The 14870-nt window shown below is 57.2% G+C and overlaps 2 protein-coding genes across 3 annotated transcripts in view; both read right to left on the bottom strand.

The window, feature by feature from the left end:
* Positions 1 to 593: 593 nt before the first annotated feature.
* Positions 594 to 1828, bottom strand: CHST14 (carbohydrate sulfotransferase 14). The gene has a single exon (XM_049785201.1). The coding sequence runs from the start codon at positions 1826 to 1828 to the stop codon at positions 707 to 709; it is 1122 nt and encodes a 373-aa protein (XP_049641158.1). The 3' UTR covers positions 594 to 706.
* Positions 1829 to 5130: 3302 nt separating this feature from the next.
* The window catches only part of BAHD1 (bromo adjacent homology domain containing 1), a 36227-nt gene continuing 26487 nt past the window's right edge, over positions 5131 to 14870 (bottom strand). For both annotated transcript variants that reach the window (XM_049785165.1, XM_049785166.1), the window contains exons 2-7: positions 9965 to 11417; positions 7994 to 8376; positions 7056 to 7215; positions 6884 to 6960; positions 6273 to 6364; positions 5131 to 5890 (exon numbers count right to left, since the gene is read on the bottom strand). In XM_049785165.1, coding sequence (XP_049641122.1) covers positions 5701 to 5890; positions 6273 to 6364; positions 6884 to 6960; positions 7056 to 7215; positions 7994 to 8376; positions 9965 to 11417 — 2355 coding nt within the window. In that variant the 3' untranslated portion in view covers positions 5131 to 5700. The remainder of the gene's footprint in view (positions 5891 to 6272; positions 6365 to 6883; positions 6961 to 7055; positions 7216 to 7993; positions 8377 to 9964; positions 11418 to 14870) is intronic.

Here is a 14870-nt window from a genome sequence, read left to right as displayed (position 1 = left end):
ACAAAGACCTAGGATCATTCTTTGGAACAGATGTGCTACTTTACTGGCAAAGCCAGATCAGGCCCAGCCAGAGCAAGGAACTCATTGCCACCCAAAAAAGTCTCCTCAGGGCCTGAGAGAAAGCACAGTGGGAGGGCGTTGCCTTGCACACGGCCTAGCCAGGATGCACCTGGGTTTGAGTCCTGGCATCCCATTTGGTCCCCTGAGCCTGCCAGGAGTGATTTCTGAGCACAGAGTTAGGAGGAACCCCTGAGGGCCGCTGGGTGGGGCCCAAAAACCAAAAAGAGAAAAGTCTCTTCAGTAGGAGATTTTCTTTTCTTTTCTCCCCCCCCCCCCCCCCCCGCCACTCCGTTTGATGCTCAGGGGTTACTTCTGGCTAAGGGCTCAGAAATTGCCCCTGGCTTGGAGGGGACTATATGGGACGCCGAGGGATTGAACCGCGGTCCTTCCTTTGCTGGCGCTTGCAAGGCAGACACCTTACCTCTAGCGCCACCTCACCAGCCCCTCAGTAGGAGATCTTCTGTTCAGCCCTTATCTTCTGAGCGATTCGGGGCATGCCTATAGGACCTTACAAGGGTTGGGGTTAGAAGAAGCCCCCAGCCCTACAGCAAAGGTGTCCCCCAAATACTGGTCACAGAGCAAGAAGCTGGCATTGCCACCACCAGTCCCCCGCAGCTAGCTAGCTGCTGCCTGGTCTGTGCCAGGGTCACTGGCGACAGGCCTCCCGGGTGACATTGGGCAGAGGGTAGGCGAAGAGGGAGAAGTCCAGAATGTATTTAGGCAGCACATCCTGCAGCAGGGCCCGCGGGGTGCTGCACAGGTGGTAATGCAGACTCTCAGGACTGGCCGGCCGGTACCAGGCCTGGCGTGCCGGGAACCGTACGTGGGCCGGCGCCCGCACCCACTCCAGCACTTGGTTGGCATCGTCCTCCAGCCTCTCGTAGGAGCCCACGAAGTCGTAGCGCACGGCACAGGGCTGGCAGAGGTGGTACACGGGCATCCAGTGCTCGTCCATGCGCTCGGGGTCCTCGTCGGCCAGGTAACGCAGGAACTCGGGGAAGGTGACGTCGTCCCCGGCGGGGCTGGGCCCAGCACCCAGGCGGTAGCGGCGCACGATCTGGGCCCCGTAGCGCCGCTGGTACTCGCGGATCTCGCCGAACTTGTTCCGGTAGGCCGAGAGCAGGCGCTCCACGGGGTCCCGCACGAAGAGGAACTTGAAGTAGTGCTGCAGGCGGTGACGGATCTGCTCGGGCCGCAGGTCGGCCAGGAAGACCAGGTCGCGCCGGTGGTCCATCTTGAGGCGGGCGTCCAGGTGGTCCAGGGCCCCGGCGAGCACCTTGAGCACGCGCTTCCAGTTGGAGCAGGCCACCTTGGGCACGTAGCAGTAGAGGAAGCGGTACCGGTCGCTCACGAGGATGTGGCGCAGCAGGGTGCGCCTCTGGCCCACCGGCAGGTCCCAGGGGTCCCGGGGCATGCCCGGCTGCGCGCACAGAGCCCGGAGCGTCCGGTTGCGCACGTCCTGGCGCACCTGCGAGGCGGCGTCCGCGGCCTCCGCGTTCGGGGCCCCCGGCCTGCGGGCCTCGCGGCTCGGGGGGTGCAGGGGCAGGGGCTTCAGGTCGGCCAGGATGCCGCGCTCGATCATGAGCAGGAGCCCGCTGGAGGCCACGATCACGGCGAACATCAGCATGGACGGCAGCAGCAGCGGCGCGCCCCCCAGGCCCGCCCGGGCCCGGCCCCGACTCCGGCCTTGGGGAGCCCTTCGGAGCGCACGGCCCGGAGGCTCGGCGCCTTGCGGGGCGGCCAGCGGGCTCAGCGGGCGCGGGAACATGGCCGCCCCCCGGACGGGCCTGCACGGGCCCGGCGATTCGGGGGTTCTTAGGGACGCAGGGCTGGAGCAAGCGGCGGGCACAGCGGGCGGGCGCAGCGCGGAACCCCGGCCCGGCCGGATATCCCGCCGGCGGCTCCCCGCCCCTGGGCCCCGCCGTGACACGGGCGCGGAGGCGGGCTCAGGTCGGGGGGCGGAGCGGGCTAGGTGGAGGGGACGCCCGCCAGCCCGGGCACTCAGTCCGGGCTTCGCTTCGAGGACAAAAGCTGGCCCCAAAGAGTTCTCCCAAATGTTGTCCTAAGGAGGCTGTGCGGAGGGACCCGCATCCAGGACCCTCCGGCCAACCCCGAGCTGGGACGGCCGAGTGCAGGACACCTCTGATGGATGCACCCCCTGACAAGGCAAACTCCCCCCCCACAAACTCCAGGAACCCCAACGCGCCACCCCCCACCCCCCAAGTTTCCTCTCCTGCTAAAGAGGAACCATGGCCCTCGGCTTAACTCTCTCCTGGCTCTGACACAGGAATGACAGGGCCTGTTTTCGGCTTTCCTTTCCCTCTTCCTATCCTAATAAAATGGAGTAATTAATGGGCACGCTACCTGCTGAGGGGCTAATGGCAAGTGGATGCCTCTCTGGTCCACCGGGAGGACAGCTAGCATTCAGAAGGGCGAGAATCTGGGAACATAGAGCTGCTTCTGTCTGGAGTCCGTGGAAGCATATAGCCAAGTGGCCTAGCGCAGAGACGGGCCTGCTGTGCGCCAGGATGACAGGGACCCCGGCCTTTCCTCAGGCCAATCAGGTACTTCTGTGTGGGGCGACCCGCCAGGCCACTCTGGATCAGAAGGAAGCCGTGGCCCAGGTCCGCATTTATGCGTACAAAATGCCTTCCGGTGTCTTGTATTCCCACCACCTCCGTGAACTGCCACAGCCCCCGGAGGGACAGTGTCACCGGCAGTCCCACTGTTAAGCTCAAGGAGAGGCTGGGGAGGCTGAGGCTCCCTGGGGTTCCATCTGATTCCAAGACCTCAATTCTTCTTTGGAGCCCCTCAGAGACTAATTGTGGAAAGGTTCGGCAGGAGGAGCAGCTGCCCTCAGGACCTATGGTGCTGAGCAGGTGATCAGCAGGAATCAAGGGGAGGATGGAGCCTCGGATCAGACTTCAGGAGGGGGAGGGGAGTTAGGGAAGCAGCTGCATTTAAGGGTGCCCCAATCCTAGTGACCATGAGGGAAGGAGGGAAGGAAGGGGACATTGATGGCTTTGTCACAGCTCGTGAGAACACGGGGTCCACATCAATGTTGGGAAAGGTTTTGGATAATTTAGCCACAAGTCCAAGATACTGTGTATGAGTGTTGCAAGACCGGTTACTTTTTCTGGGGACCCTCTGGTAAGGTGTCATCTATAAAATGCCAAAATACTACTTTTTTTCCTGGGCTCCATGGTCAAAGATGGCAGTGCTAAAGGGAATCTAGGATGATGGTGGTGATGAGGGGGTGTTGCCCTGTGCCCAACAAACCTTGAAGGAACAGCGGAACACCTTCAGATATTGCAGAAGAGGGCTGGAAACCACACAGCCTTAGCTATCCCGTGAACACAACCCACACTGAGGCCCTGGGACCAGATTGAACCAGAGGGCCACCCAGGCAATCACTAGCCTCTGGCTCCTTGCTAAACCTAAAGCCAGTGGTTGGAGACTGAAGCCCTGGTCAGTTTCTGAGGTTACTAACCCCAAGGACATGAGCACACAAGATGAGGTTAAATCTCCATAATGAACCAACGTAGATGGGAACCAGAACCCAGGCCACACTTGCAGGATGATGGATGGCAACCATTGATCTGACAAACAACAGGTGGCTCTGGTCCCCTTGTCACCCCTCCACTTCTGCTTTTCCCCCTATCTTCCTGGGTCTTTGCTTACTAGACTTCAAACCCGTCTACCAGGCTAGGCCTGTCTTAAGATAGAGGGTGATCCTCTCTGCGTGCACACATACAGAAATACACAAAGACAACAGGACACGTGAAATTTTTCCTTTTCTAAATCAATACAATTTCTCAAATTTATTATTTTTTCTTAAAGTACTTCTAATCTCTGTCAAAAGAGAGGCGAGAAAAGTCCTCCCTCCCTTGTAAACACTGAAATACAGATCTGAGAAACCAGGGTCGACACACACAAAAAGTGCATTTTACAAAATATCAACTAAAATATATTTTACATGAATTATGCTTCCGTTGAAATTCTACCAGCTGCATTTTCAGATTTGAAAAAATATTTTCCACATCTAAGAGATTTTAAAAGCCTTTAAGTCTGGGCATCAGACCCTGTCTCTTGGGAGAAGGGGCCTCGATCGCTCCTGCTGGGGGAGGTGCCAGCCAGAGCCTGGCACTCTGGGAATGACCAGAGCATCTGCTGCCACTGCTGACCTCTCACTGCCTCAACTTCCTGGGCGGAGGGATAGATGCCACCCCCCAAAGAATGACCCCAAAACTCTTCTCCCTTTGGGCTTTGGGCTGGGTTTCCTACATGTCAATCCACTTGAGGCCTCCATGTCTCTCTGAGCAAACTGGTGAGAAGTCAGTTTCACAGGGGGGGGTGGTGGTGAGGGGGGTGTACCAGGACGTCCATCCACTTCTCTCTCCAGCCTGTCCACCTGCCCTCCCTCAGACCTCTGCCTCAGCCTCCTGGGTTTGTCTGTCTTCTATCACCTGGAATCTGTCCTATAGGAGTGCTCCTGAGCAGGTTCCCAGAGCTAAGCTTAAGCACTAGTGCTCCTCTCCCCACTGTGCTCCTCTTTGGTACAAATAGGAAAGAAAGAACCCTGCTTTGGCCCCCTCCGGAGGAGCCCCAGGGCTGAGTCTACAGAGGGTCTACAGAGGGTCTGAGTCTCCTAATCTCTGGGGAGCAGCACAGCAGAGGTGTGACTATGAATCTCTGGGTCGGCCCAAGGACAACAGGAACAAACTGAAAATGTAGGTCCTCAGCTCCCACAGTGAGCGGCTGCAGCTCAGCAGGTCTGTGGACCCTTACAGTGTTGATTCTCACTGGGACGTAAATTAGTGCAATCTACGAAAGACTAGGCTGGGGTGGCAGGGCAAGGGGGCCACAGCACTCCTTTGGTTTGATTTCAGGCGGGTGTGGCTTGAAGAGTCATGTGTGAAGATCTGCAAGAGGTTTCCTAGAACCTCCAGTGTAAGGCAAGAGGAAAAGTCTTCAGTAAATCAGGTAGCAATTTTCCTTGCCCCTGCACCCCACCCCAAGATGATCAGTTTGACTTCTGGAAAGCCAGACCTGCCAGGCAGCCCAAGCCCAGGCGGCAGAGAAAAATGTTGGCCCCCATTCAAGCCAGCCATACCTATGGCGGGGCTGGGCAGCTTGTCCCAGAGCCGGGGCGACTGCGGGAAGAAAAAGAAAAGCCAGGGAAAGGTCCAGGTCCGAGCAGCAGAAGTCAGGGCTCTGGACGCCAGATTCTGCTTGTCTCGAGTTGTGCTAGAACCTGGGAGAGCTTGGCCTGGGCTGAGGAGGAAGCAGTGGGTCACAGTGGGTGAGGTAAAGCCAGCTCCCACTCACTACCCCCTCAAGGCTTCAGAGGACCCGCCCAGCCCCCAGGGCCCCAAGTCCTCAGGCCTGCCCTTCACTCATGAAGATGTCATCTTGTAGGACGGGGAGAAGGCTCCATGCTTTCTGAAAGCCTGGCCTACCCTTCCCTCCCATGGGGCCCCAAGCCCATGGCGGCCCCTGCCCTCCCCCTCCCACCCCCCAGAGGACCACAGACAACAATCACAGGCTCCCCTGGCCCCGGAACCAAGTGCTGTGCTTCAAGCAGTGCCTCCCGCCCTGCGCCCCCACTTGCTGATGGGCAGCCCCAGCAAGGGCATGAGGCTACTGGGGGTTCTTGAGGATGCGGCCATGGCGGAAGTCATAGACATGGCGGCAAAGAAACACCAGCTCAGGGTCTGTGTCCTCGGGCACCGTGCGGTGAGGTGGGGTGGAGTAGTCAGCAGAGGGGGGCACCAGGGCTGTCTTGCGGCTGGGCAGGCCCTCACCTCGGCGCTTGGCCATGGCGCAGAATCTGCAGAGACATTCTTTCCTTAACCCGCTTCCTTTGCAGGCAGGGCTCTCCCCTCCACCCTGCATGGCACCACTGTCACCCAGCAAGCCACCAGTACCCCTTTCTGTCGCTGGCCGAGTCACCTGTCAAGCCTCCTTCCAACCACCGCCTGTTCTCTGGATCATGTAGGACAAGACTAGCACTGTTCCCCCACCCCTCACCCCACCCATTCTACCTCAGCAGGGAAATACTTGCCTTCTAAAAGCATCATGCGGTAAATGACAAAAGTTGTGGGAGGTCAGGACCAGGAAATGAGGTCCTTTTGGGGGGGGGGGTCCTAGGTAGCCCCTAAATAGCACTAGCGAGTCTGAAGGGAAAAGCGAAAGTCCAGGGCTCCACCCACCTGCAGTACTCAGCAAAGGTCAACACGTAGCACTTCTCCTCAATGCAGGCCACGCTATTCTGGTCCTGATGTCGCGATGCAAAGACTTCATTCTGCAAAGGCTCAAGGGATGGGGGGAGCTGGTTACGAGGGCAAAGGATTACCTGACTCCAGGAGCAAGAATGCCCTCTCAGAGGTGAGTGTCTCTCACATTTTAGGCTACTCACTAAAGCTATGACCGCCATGAGCTTCCTGAGCCCTGCTCAGAAGAGGAAGGAACTGTTCCCCCACCTTCCTCTTTAGAGGAAAAGCCCAGTGAAGGTGAACAGAAGGACTGGTGCTTGGGTGGGGTCTCACACAGCTCAGTAAGGTATTGGCACTCATCCGTGAGGGGCTGCCAAGGCTCCCTCTGCCCTCGAATGTTCAGTTCCATCCTCTTCCAGCTCCCTCCACTAAAGAGATATGTGTATTTCCTCTGTGGCAGGAGGTGAAACCCCGGCCCTTCCTCCCTGTACCCCCACACCGTGGGCAAGACAACAAGTCCGGGCCTTGGCTACCTGGCACCTCCCAGCATCATACTGTCCTGGGTGACCCCACTTTGCCCTCTCTGGCCCAAATGCCAGATCCCTCACCTCGTGCATGCTGGGGCTGCGGCCGCCCTGTAAGTGCTCAGGTCTGTAATACCACAGGAGGCTCATCATCAGCTCTCCTAAGAGACAAGAGAAGAAGTTATGACTTGAGTTGGTCACCCCAACAATACGTAGAAGATGGCAGGTGGGCTAGGTGAGACCCAGGCAGGGATACCTGATTCAGGGTTCTCCCAGAGGGCAGAGATCTTGGCCACATAAGGTGTGGATGTCTTCCGTGGACCTGACTTGAGGAGAACAGTATCCCGCACTCGGATGGTCTCTCCGCGCCGCTCTACTGCCTGGTAGCTCTTTCGGATGGCTGGTTCCGGTTCGTCCTAGCACCAAACCAGAGTCACACACAGGCTTGAACCACTCAGGTCGGGAGTGGTGTACTAAGTCTGACTCCAATATCCCTGGCCCAAGCTACGAAGGAAGGGAATGGACCCTACTCACTAAGCCTGCTTGGGGCAGAGAGGGTGGGCAAGACGGAGACAGCACATCGCATAATTGAAGTAAGGCTTAGAAATAAAATTGGGGTGGAAGGTGGCCTGACGACATCTAGCCCAGCCTGCCCTCAAGCCCTCCTACACTAGGCTGGTCTTTCCTTCAGCTTTCTATGGAAAGCACCTGAAGTCTGACCCTCAAACCACTGCTGTGCATGGTACAGCCTCAGGAAGTAGTCAACCACTCAGTTTCCTCATCTGCGAATTGAAGACAATTGCAGGACCTCCCAAGGCTGTAAAAAGAATCGGAGCAGGCAACAAGTATATAGATCAGAAGCTCTGTCACCTCACTTCCATTTAGTCAACCTTCTCTCCTGTCCCCGCCATTATTCCTACACCTGTGCGGCTCATATCCTCGACTCCCTCGCCCTACCTCCAGAAGGTCTCCATCAAGCCTGTTGAATCCAGGGTTGAAGGGACACTGGGAGCTGGGTAGGCACTCATCAGCTGCGACTGACTGCACCCCCTCCCAATGGCTCATGACAAAGGACCTGCAAATAGGCTGAGCCACTCTGGGCTATTCCTGGGGTTCAAGTGAATCGGGCTTCAAGTCAGGGCCTCATGCCCCCACAGCCATCCTCTGCCCCATCAGTGAAGAGCTAGCACTCACCAAAACGTAGACGGCCTTCTCACAGGCAGCACCGACAGGCACCCAGCCGTTGGTGCGGCGGCGGCGGCGGCGGCGGGGACGTGGGCGCTGGGCACGTGGCTGTTTGGGATGGCTGGGCCTGCGAGCGGCCTTGCTCCTCACAGTGTGCCTGCAACTGGGGCCGGTGCGCAGGCCTGACTTCGAGCCACTGGGAGGCTTGGCGCTCTGTGGGCACGCACGGGCTACAGACTGGGGCTCAGAACTAGGCGTCTGAAGGTGGGGAACAGGCTCTGCTGCAGGTGGCACGCTGGGTACAGGGCATCCCAGAAAGGGGTGGGCAGGTGAGGCTGGATGGCCAGCTTCCGGGAGAGGAAATTCCAGCTGGCCCAGGGACCTGCAGCCTTCTGGGGAGAGTGGAAAGAGGAAAGAAAAGGGATCAGGGTGTGAAGACTGGCCACACCTCAGAGACCCACAGATGGGCTCTTTTCCCTTTTGGCCTACAAGCCAAGTGGTTCCTCCAGCTGTGACTTAGAAATCTCAACGATTACCCCAGGCTTAGCAGGGACTGAGCTGACTGCCCCAGCTCTGAATCCCAGATCTACTATTTTCTGGCTGGGTGACACCAGGCCAGTCTTTTCACCCAGCGGCATGTCACAGGGTAGCAGTAAGGCTATTACTGTATCCTACCTAATCCACCACGTCACTCCTCTTGCCCTCACAACCAGCCCTTTAAGGCAGAGACAACACAAAGAGTACATCTTACAATTAAGGCAACTGAGGCATCACAGGCACTCAGCTCAGAAGTGGGCTGAGCTGCTGAGCACCTCATAATTTGGAGAGATTAACTCTGAAGCCAGGGTTCTCCCCAAAAGTGCTCAAACCGTGCCTGAACAAGATGCTCACTGGGATCCTAGAGTATGAGGATGAGAGGGCTTTGAGTCCCTCTAGAACTGGAGAATGGCTCAAACAAACTAACAACAACAACAAAAAAAAAAAAACAAACAAGAAGCTTGTTCTCATTTCTGAGAGCCCCAACACACCCCAGAACTGAAACAACCAGTCTGGCCAGAGTCAGCTGGACTATAAAGCTACTTTATAGCCCCCTACAAGGAAGGTGGAGGAGGAAGCCACAAGTCCTAAGAGAGCCTGGCCCCTCATTTCACTGGCACCAGGGGCAGCATCAGTGGCCAGGATGAACTTGGCCCAAAGGAGCCAGAAAGGGAGCTTGGAAGGTCTTGTGAGGATGGACACAAGGCAGAGAAATCAATACTGGGAATGGGGTTAGGGGTCTCACGAAGTCTAGCACAGACTCAAGCGCCACCATGTGCCCCCTACAAATGGGATGCTGAGTCGGGAACCACATCTCTTCCAGGGCCAGGTACAGTAGCTGGCATGCAGAAAAATCAGGAAATGAGGACTTCCAGTTTTCCTCAAGAAGGGCCCAAGGATCAAGATATAACCCAGAGTCCTCATTTCAGTGTCTGCCTCACTATTCTTTTTTTTTTTTTTTTTTTTTTTTTTTGGTTTTTGGGCCACACCCGTTTGACGCTCAGGGGTTACTCCTGGCTATGTGCTCAGAAATCGCCCCTGGCTTGGGGGGACCATATGGGACGCCGGGGGATCGAACCGCGGTCCGTTCCTTGGCTAGCGCTTGTAAGGCAGACACCTTACCTCTAGCGCCACCTTCCCGGCCCCCTGCCTCACTATTCTAAGGGTGACGGGGACCTCCATGGGAAGGTGAGAGGGTCTTTCTTCTCCCTTTCTCTTCCTCACCCCCCAGCTGGACAGCTAGCAGAGGGTGGGGCTAAGAGCTCAACAGCAGCCCCTGCCCAGGAGTGGTCCAAGGCTTAAGGCACAAAGCCATCATAGCTCCTCTTCTTTCACAGAGGCTGGAGCCCAGAAAGCCCCCAGCCCATCTTCCTGGACACCAAGCCTCACACATTCCCTGGAATGCACCCTGTGCCAACCCTCCCCCTTGCAAACCAGACTTACCTGCTGCAAAAGGCATTTTGTAGGGGCAGCTGACACAGGTAGTGCTGATGTGGGGAAGAGATGAGGACAGCATTTCACAGAGGCCGTAGCCATTCTCTCCAGTGTCTTCGCTGGAGCAATAGCGAGAGCCCCAGGGAGGGTGCTGGAAAGGGGTCCCAGTGGGCACAGAACTAGGGGCCAAGAGGAGCCCCTCATTAGGTGCAGCCACTGGGGACAGCTTGCCCTCAGGGAGCATGGGGCAGGAGTAACCCCCACACTGAAGCCCATCTCGGCCGCAGTACTGGTAGAAGCTGCCAAGAGCCGTGAGCTCAGGCCGGTCGCACAGGCCTCTGTAGTCAGCAGGGTTGCCGGGCAGGGGCAGGGGGGACAGCTGGGGTGCAGGGAAGGAGGGTTGGTGCAGTTCCTGCTTAGGGGCAGGCGACTCCTCGCCCGGACGCCCAGGTTCTGGCTTCAGGGCAGCCTGCCCTCCCATTAGCTGGGGCAGGTGGGGACGCAGCCCCAAGGGGCTCTCCAGAGCCTTGCTCCGGGACTGGGACAGTGGCTGAACAGATGCCGAAGGTCCACGGGGGGTGGGAGATGGCCATGGGTCTTCAGGATTCCCTTGCCAGCCTGGCGGACCTGCATTCTCCCCAATGGTGGATCCCTGCCGGGCCTTCGGATAGTTCTTGCCATTGACCTTGGCCCACTTGGGCCTGGGAACCTTTGCTGCAGAGGGTTCAGCAGCACGCACATCTACTTCTGGGTGGGCCCGGGGCGGTCGCAGAGGCAGCTCCCGCTCCTGGCTCAGCTTGAGAAAGGCCACTGCATTCAGGCTTGCCAATCTCTTGGGAGCTGGGTCACCATCTCGTCGGGCACCTTCCTCTGGGGATGGCTCTGGGGACAGGTCCCGATTTCCTCCTCCGAGGTCTCCAGGCCGGGCCCGTTTCTTGGAGGGCCAACCCCCAACAGCCCGGTCCCGTTCTCGTTCTCGGCTGCGCAGGGGTTCCCCACCTCGGCTGCGGCGTGAACCTGCCAGGCCACCAGTGTCCTCTCGCTCCAGCAGCAGGTTGTTAAGGGCCTCAGCATTGAGGGAAGCCAGGCGCCGCTTCCGGGGCTGGGCAAGGCTGGGTTCCTCCCGGGGGGGAGCTGGACTTGGGGGCTTGGGCAGGTCAGGAGGTAGCTCGTCAGCCTCATCTGCACTCCGTGGTCCTGCCACACTCTCCAGGCGGGTCAGCAGCACTTTGCAGGCCTTGGGCTTCTCAGGAACTAAAGGGCGCTTGCGTAGTGGGTAGTTCTTGCGGCGGCCCACGAGGTGTCCTGGGCTCTCAGGCATGCTGGGCTCCACCACCCCTTCTGCCCCCTGCTCTATATTGCTGTCTTCCATCTGCAGGGGCTCCCGGCGGCCAGGGGGGGCCGAACTCAGCATGGTAAGGGACTTCCTCCGAGTGTGTGTCATGGAGCACCTCCAATCTGCCTAATGGACAGAAAAGAGGCCGGCAGTGAGAGAAGCTCCCTGGCTTGCTTTGTCTACGCAGTCTAGCCAGCCCTCTGCAGTAGCTCTGGCCCCTCAGCTCCTCTCCAGGCTGGAGGTCCAGAGCTGGACCCTTTCTCCAGAAAGCATAGGTCCTGCGGGATCAGACTACCAGCAGCTGTGTGAGCACTGGTTGGGCCTCTCTGCTTGAAGTCTTGCCTCTCTCTGGGCTGAGCAGACCCCAAGGTCAGAGACAAAAGGAGCTAGAGCTGGGCCAGAGATCTCGGTTCTTCTCCAACTAACTCACGGACAGGGCCATGGGAAGTGGGGCCAATCTATTCCTTCAAAAGCACAATCACCAGCACAATCCCCCGTGGGGCTATTTCATAGCTGGGCCACAAAATGAGGACAGGGAGCAGCCAGACAAGGAACCTGCCAGCTGAGCCCCAGAGGCAAAGTTCTATCTATAAGGCTGAGCCACCCTTGGAGGTACAGAGGGACAGCCATGACCTGAGTGGACCTTTCCAGAAAAGCCCCAGAAGGGTGCAGGTCTGGCTCAGGTAGCTTCCACTCTACCCAAGGAAGGTAAGGATGGGCCAGCCTTCCTGAAAGGAAATCAGGAGGGCAGTCCAGCGCTATGGGAAAAATCATCCGCAACCGAAAAAAAGAAAAGGTGTCGGGAAATCTGGGGTTGCTTTGTTAGTCCAGCCCTAGTCCTCAGGTCTCTGTCCTGGTGAGCAGAGTACCAGGCATGGGGGAAGGGAAGCTGTAGGGTGGATGCCCAGAGATACCAACCTACACAAGCTACCCAGGCCAGGCACATCCCAAATGTTCCATGGCAGACACTTCCTTCATCCTACATAGTTGGGCCCACCTAGGCCTGCCCCGAATGAAGAGGCCCAAGCAAGCTGTGGGCTGTAACCGGGCAGGACCTAGGCAACGAAAATGCCTGAACAACACGGGGAGGCAGACAGGGAATACCCGGCTTTCTTTTCTTTTCCTACCTAAAGTCAAGCTCTGCCAAGTGAGGTGCCAGACAGGGCTCTGCCCTCCCTAGGCACCCTGTGCAGAGACCCCCTTCCCCCCCAGCAGGCTTTTCAGCTTAATTTCCTCACCCCTATTGTTATTCATCCTCACTATACCCAAGTGGTCCCTGCTGGGCTGGGATTTAACCCTGAAAGCCCCAGTCTAAACCTTTCCATGGAATCACAGCACTCTTCCCAAGAATCCTGGGAAGCCTTGGGCCACTGGCTGGGTTCACTGGGACCTAAGCTCCAGAGCTAGGCTGTTGCAGAGTCCAAACCTCAGGTTGCATGCAGCGTGGGCATCGCTACCTGAGAAAGGACTTGAGAAACTGAAAAAGAGAGGCAGAATGCCAAGTGTTGTTTAGGCCACTTCCAGACACTAGGCCCGGCAAGACAGAATCCATTCATTCCTGAAGCGCAGAGATGAGAACCCTTTACCCTACTCCCATCTGCTGGGCTCCCTATGACGCATAGTTCTGCTTCTAATCTGGGTGACCACCTATGAAGGCTACTCAGCACCTTCCTAGCACCATCTCCTGTACTCTTCTCTCCAAAGCAGCCCAGCTGACACACACAGGCCCCCTTCTCAAAGGCAGGATGAAGGGCACTCAGGGAACCAGCAGATAGGCTGAGGTCACCTGGACTGTGGCCTTTGAGGACACAAAGTACAGAGCAAGGAGGCAGCAGATGGGAAAGAGAAAAAGAAAGAAGGCAGGGAGCAGGGAGGAGGTGCCTCCAGCACTGGAGCTGAGCGGCCTGCCTGAATGACTGGCGGGTCCAAGTGGCAAGGGCCTGTCTGGGGTTTTTGGATCACTCTGCTTCCCAGTTTTTTTTTTTCCCTTTCAACCGTCGCCCCTCCCCCCATGTCCCAAACAGGGCAGGGCCCACCAAGGGGAAGGAAGGGAAGGCAGCATCCAGACAAGCTGCTCTCAACGGCGTAACTTGGCATTTTCCTTTCAGGACTCCGATTTCTCAGGGACACCCGGGAAAGGTCCTCAACATCCAGATCCTGAGAAGACTTAAGTCAGAGGGTGCCAGGTACATTTTCAAATGAAGTCCACGAGCTTCCTGCTAGCTGCTGGGAGCATCTACCAGATCTCGTTGCAAAACAAAGCTGAGCTTTCATGTGGCTCCCAGCACCTAAACACCACTCACGCACCTTAGAGAGGAGGTAAAGGGTCTCCAATGCTGGCCTCACCACACCCCAGTCTGAGAGCAAGTTTGAGTCATCCTTTGAAGCCTCACCTGTGAAAACCTGGTTGGAGCTTTCCCCTGAGGTGGGACTGGGTAGAGAAGGCCCCAGTCTGAAGAGGTGGACCAGCTCCTTGGGGAAGAGGTCCCGGGAAAGCAGGCCCGGCTGTGCTGTCCCAGTTGCTGGTGGCGTTCGCTCAGCTCGCCCCTCCTCCTCGGCAAAACCCTGGCCTCCCAGGAACTGGGAGTGCAAGCCCCATAGGAGAAAACACCTCTGGGGCACCCCTGGGGGCATATCACTACTCCCTAGACCATGTCAAGCAAGCTCCCCTAGGGGGTGGAGGACCAACCTGATGTTCCCAGCTCTGCCCAGAAGGATCCTGAGTCCTCAAACCCAAGACCCAGCTACCTTAAAAACAAGTGTACAGCAAGTTTTCACTGTATGTCACCCAGGAGTTCTTGAAAACGGCTAAAGCCTGCTTCAGAAAACCCAAGTAACCTGATTTGTGTTCCACTCAACATCTGCTGAGTTTTGTTTTCTCCCCCTCCTCTGAACATTAAAGTAACAATGTTGAACAAAACCATGTTATTCCAGGACCTGCTGTTCCCTCTAAAGAGGCAAACAAGCCATGGGGAGGGAGGGGCCAAAAAAAAGTCCCCTGGTGTCTTGGCCTCAGCAACCCAGAGCCAGCCCTGGGTAGACGAAGTCAGTTCAAGAGAGAAGGAAGGGGAAGGGACTTGTACCTCAATCACCAAGTGCAGAGCACCCACAGTGGGACAGTAGAAGGCCTGAAGCCCTTAGGGGCAGAGGTGGAATGAGGCCTGAGACCTGTGCAGGCAGGTCATGTCCACATCAGGAGGGGAAGCACAGACTCTGCACTTTGCTAAGAAAAAGTCCTAGGTTTGCTGTGGCCACTGCTCCCACTTATTTGCTCAGCTCTAGATTACATCCCATCTCTGGTTCAGAAACTGGGGCTCTTTCTAAACCTCTCTCCCCTATTGCACATGAGGGAGAAGAGGCACTCTCCTGGTGAGGACTCCGACAGGCCTTGGTCCAAGCCACTTCCCTCCAATGATACCTGAAGTCACACATCTGGCCCTGGATTTCAGTATCACTGTCCTCAGCTGGGACTTAACACACTTGTATGCAGACATAGAAGTGCCAGCCTCTTGGTTCCCCACATGTAATGAGCACTGAACAGACAGCTTTGGTTTCTGTGATACCTGGTATCATGAGCAA

Source organism: Suncus etruscus, chromosome 12, assembly GCF_024139225.1.
Source record: "Suncus etruscus isolate mSunEtr1 chromosome 12, mSunEtr1.pri.cur, whole genome shotgun sequence".
In the NCBI taxonomy this organism is placed as follows: Eukaryota; Metazoa; Chordata; class Mammalia; order Eulipotyphla; family Soricidae; genus Suncus; species Suncus etruscus.
The sequence above is the reverse complement of the archived record's forward strand: the minus strand, read 5'-3'. Positions and strand labels throughout refer to the sequence as shown.